Genomic DNA, 5,041 nt, shown 5'->3' on the forward strand with positions numbered 1-5,041 from the left:
CTGCCCTATAAAAATAGGATTTAATTTCCTCTAATGAGAAGATTTAACGATCAATGGTCATCTCCACAGTTCATTTTATTTAAGACCATTAGATTAGAGAAAGGAGAAAATACAAAACATACTATTTTTCTAGGAGACGCAATACAAAATATATATTCCTACGGTAAGACTTTTTGTTACATTCTTTTCATTTTCACTTAATTAAGAAAATTATGCGAAAGAATGAGAAGTACCGAACTAAATAAAAGAAGTATATAATTGAACGGGAGTTAGCAAGGAGTCAACCTATAATTCTCCACTTGAGATTCGATTTGTTTTGTTTTTTCTTTTCCCCTTCTCCCTACTCATTCACTCTTCCTCTGCTGATTAATAATCATATCTACCCACTTCATAACTCTCAATTCATTCTCTTTTTGCTCTCCAACATTTCTTCTTAACTCCTCCTCTTTATATCTACATCTCTCTCTTTTTCTCCACCCTCTTAAACTTACATTGATTTCTCATTTCTTTCATCTTCAAGTACAGTTATCAGATTATGGGTTTTCAAGTTATTGATGGTGATGATAATCTTTGCAATATAGGTTTGGGTCTTGGATTAAACACTAGTTTTGATCAAAGTGAATCAAAATCTCATGATCATGCTGATGATCAGAAGGAGCTTATTCGAAGATTCAAATTAGAGCCAATATTAACATTAGGTTTTTCATCATCTGATAATAATAATAATCATCTAGTTGAAGCAGTAGATAGAAGGAATTATACCCCATCTTTATCTTCTCCTAATAGTGCTTTATCAAATTCTTTCTCTAATACTAATGGCAGTATTAAAAGATCATCTCCATCATCTGTGATTAAAAGAGAGAAAGAATTGTTACTGGTAGTTGGTTATCATGAAGAAATGGAAGTTGAGAAAGTAGTTAATTCTTCATCAAGAGTTGTAGCCAGTGATGAAGATGATGAAGGTAGTGCAAGAAAAAAGCTTAGACTAACTAAAGAACAATCTTCTCTTTTAGAAGACAATTTTAAAGAGCACAGTACTCTTAATCCTGTATGTACTTACTCTCTTTCTCACACTTTTTACATATATTTTCATGTTATGGGTATTTGATTAGTCATTAACAGGGTATCACTAATAGAGTTCTCTTGGTTTAATGTACAGAAACAAAAACAAGCTTTAGCCAAACAGTTGAATCTAAGGCCAAGACAAGTTGAAGTTTGGTTTCAGAACAGAAGAGCAAGGTATGTACAGTATAATTAATTAGTACTGTTTTAATTAATTAATTAGTTAATTTACCTGATTTGGTTACAGTTATTCTTTATAATTAATTGTTTGGTTCATTTGATAGGACAAAGTTGAAGCAAACTGAAGTGGATTGTGAGTTTTTGAAGAAATGCTGTGAAACTTTAACAGAAGAAAACAGAAAGTTACACAAGGAACTACAAGAATTCAAGGCCTCCAAATTATCACAACCACAGTCAATGTACATGCAACTTCCTGCAGCCACACTCACTATTTGTCCATCCTGTGAGAAGCTCGGTGGTGGTGGTGGTGCCGGTGACGGTACGGATGGTCCCGCCAAGAATTCACTTACTATGGCCCCTGGTAAACCTCAGTTTTATAATCCATTCCAGCAACATCCGTCGGCTGCTTGTTGACGTCGCTAGTGGAACTAGTACTATGCAATACGTGCCCTGACGGCCTGACCCTCTCTGTTTTTTTGTTTAGGGTGTTGGGTTCGTTCTATATGACACTATGTACGAAATCTCCTTCTTATTTGAATTTTCTTCTTTTTTTTGGTTTGTTCGAAATATATACTTAGATGTAATGTAACTAAATATTAATCTGTAACTATATAAAGAAGTTAGTATTACTGTCACTTAGTATGATCAGATAATAATACAATTTTTATGCGTCTCAAAATCTCCATCTCTATATACTTTACAGTTTTCAGATATGGCCGGTAAGAGGCAAGGCAACAAAGGCAAGTGATTAGAGTTGTTGGAGATGACATAAATTCTCAGGCTTAAATGATTTCTACTTGCAAGACTTGTTGATTTACTTTTACGAGGAAGTTTCCTGGCGAAAATAAGGTTGTTGGATGTAGTTAATGATTTAGACTAATAAGAGACCGATCGATTTCCTTAATTCTATCATCATTTTCTTTTAGGTGTGAAATAAATTTGGTTGTTGGATTGGGAGGAAAAAATGAAAAGAAAGTGGGAGTTGATTTAGCTAGAGATTATGTGCATGATGAGAGGAATTAAAGATAAAGTGTGCTGTAGGGTCTCTGGAGTGTGTGTGAAAAACGTCAAAGAGAAACTGATGATTGTTCTTCATTATTGTTGTTTATATATTTAGAGAAGATGATGAAGCAAGCGTGTGGGGCAAGGTAAAGAAATGGTGTTAGGGAGTGCCATTATTGGATAAGCAGGTGGCCATAGTCATCCCTGTATGCATGTCTGAATTCTCCATATATAGGTCATGCCTATTCTTTTTCTAATCTACTTAATGCTTGTCTTAATTAATAAGATGATGATAATCCCACTAATTAATTATTAATCAAACGTTATTTGGAATGGAGGTTAACTTACGGTTATGGCAAGCCTGTGATGATGATGATGATGAGGATAAGAAAATTTCTAAGTGAGTCATTTTCATGGATAATTAACAGAATAAGCAGCAGCAGCTTTCAACGCTGTCAATGATGAGTCTGCAGGTAATGATAAATCGGACAAACTTAAGCAGGTTTATCCAACGTTATTGTGAACACATAAATCATGAAGCCATCCACGTGTTCACGAACAATTTTCGCATACATTCTAATTCTAAAATTGTACGTCGTATGTGTAAAGGGGATGATTATATCGATTCATCGACTCAAAGCCTTCGAGCTTGTCATTGTCTAGTCGAATATTATCATAAATAATGTTCGTATAAAGGAATAAACAGAGAATCAAGTATAAATGTAAAGCACATGAAGTTCAACGCTGAATGTAAAGTGCTGAAATGTAAATAAGACAAAGATTTACGTGGTTCGGCACTAAGGCCTACATCCACGGGGCTGGTGTTTCACTATGTATTGAATGATTACAAAGATAGTCGAATGACTTTAGAGTGTACATGGGTCTGCGGAATTAGGGGGATTACTTACTCTTCCTATTTCTCTCTCTTATATTCTCCTATAATTGCTCTGGATTGGTCGACCCCTTCTCTCTTAGTGGAGAGGGGTATTTATAGGGTTGGAACGTGGGTCCCACTTCTGAGGTGCCGTTGTGATCCTATCTTCTTGTGCTTTGTGCCCATTACGCAGAGGTCTTCGGCATATGTTGCGGCCTAAGCTTGAATACGAAGGGTTATCCTCGCCTCTTCCACGAGCTGATTGACACGTGTATATCTCTTTGGTATTTAATGCGGGTAGATGGGCGTCTGCTCGTGTCAGGCAAGTGTCTCTTTGTCTGGCCACATCTGTGTCAGTCAAAGTTCCTCTCAGCCGTTGATCTTGGATCTTCCTCGGCATTGGGTGTATTAACACCCAAGGGGTATTATCTGGTGCTCCTCTAAGCCATCATACCTCTGTGATCCTCTGTCCCTGACCGTCAGATCTGCTGACCGGTGGTATCTTCTGATGAGATGCTTGTTATCATGTTTTGATATCTTGTTTTGCATGCCTTCCACGTTTCTCTTTCTGTACACGTGGTGGATGATGAAAGGTGTACATACAATTTGCCCCTCTTCTTATCACTTGGGCGCATTTTGCAATATAGAAGAAGAAAGGTCGTCCTACACGTTTTATCTCTCCTGAAATAACTTCCCCTATAAATACGGGCACGTTTCCCACTTTGCATTAACTTTCCCCATAACTGCTCCTTGGTACGAGGGACAGTTATTGTCTTCTCTTCTTGTTTTCTATTCTTGTTCTTTAGTCATTTATTATCGTCATTCTTGTGAAGAAGATAACATCATTCAATTTTCTGTCTCTTTCGCTCTCGACTGTTGTTGCCCCTGTATCGCAGACAACTAGCTTTTGATATCTCCGATCCTCCTTTCTTCGACTGTGGTTGGTGCTTGTCGTCCTCTTCTATACAGGTATGGGGTTTTTCATTAGATGCTCATCATTGATTTATCTATGTATCTACCCGTTCGTTTCCTGCTGCTGTATTCTTGGCTTTGTGATGAAGAACACACATGTCGAAGCATATATGCTTGCCCCTGTTCTTTGTTACAAAGTCTGTGAGTCTGTATCTAAGTATTATCCCTGGAGTTTGATGGAGTATTTCTGGGTTTTTTTAGTTCTTAGGGTTTTTAATGTTTATCCGGATGAACCATCAATTATGGGTTTTTTGATCTTTAGTGATCTCCTCGTATTCTTCTCTAAACTGTTTTTGTGTTTCCTTGTAGATATGTTTGATCGTCCGCGGGCTCCTTACCAAACCTCTCTGTCTAGTCCGCCAAGATCCCCTCCGCGTCGAGATTCTGACAGATCTCCACTTGGGGAAGGTCCTTACAAGTCTTCGCAATTGGATCCTCGGGGTCATAGGGTTTCATCTTCCTCTGGTGCGAAGGTTGTGCCTACTAAGAAAGGGGATGTGCCGAAGGGTCCTTCTGGATATAGGTATGCTGTTAATCGTGCCCCTTCTCGTCCTCGTGAAGATTCTAGGAGTACACAGGCTCCCCCTCGTGATGACTCTAGGAGCACGTTGGATCCTCCTTCTCGTAATGCAACATTGGATGTTCCGCCCCTTCGTTCTATGGCTCCTCCTTCAGTGCCTCCGCAGAAATCTTTGCCGCCGCCTCCCACGGTTTCTTTCAAAGGTAAGTACTCCAAGGGTACTACGTCGAGAGTTGATCCGTCTAAAAATCTTCCTTCTAAAAGGAAAGCTTCGGAATTGAGTCATACTTCTGATTTCGCAGACGAAGAAGAAATTGTCCCCGTGATACGCAGCATTTCAGTTGGTAAGAAGAAGGTCACTTTCAAGCATATTTATCTTGAGATTTTCAAGGAAAAACATGAGCTTCAAGCTTTTGAGGTTCGCTTCTATG

General features: G+C 38.3%; 1 protein-coding gene across 1 annotated transcript; it reads left to right on the forward strand.

Moving 5' to 3' along the window:
* Positions 1-257: 257 nt before the first annotated feature.
* Positions 258-1,917, forward strand: LOC113283414 (homeobox-leucine zipper protein HAT22-like). The gene is made up of 3 exons (XM_026532658.1): positions 258-1,048; positions 1,160-1,239; positions 1,347-1,917. Exons 1-3 carry the CDS (start codon positions 536-538, stop codon positions 1,654-1,656), a joined length of 903 nt encoding a protein of 300 aa, XP_026388443.1. The 5' UTR covers positions 258-535; the 3' UTR covers positions 1,657-1,917.
* Positions 1,918-5,041: the final 3,124 nt, after the last annotated feature.

The sequence above is a fragment of the Papaver somniferum genome, chromosome 5 (assembly GCF_003573695.1).
Source record: "Papaver somniferum cultivar HN1 chromosome 5, ASM357369v1, whole genome shotgun sequence".
In the NCBI taxonomy this organism is placed as follows: Eukaryota; Viridiplantae; Streptophyta; class Magnoliopsida; order Ranunculales; family Papaveraceae; genus Papaver; species Papaver somniferum.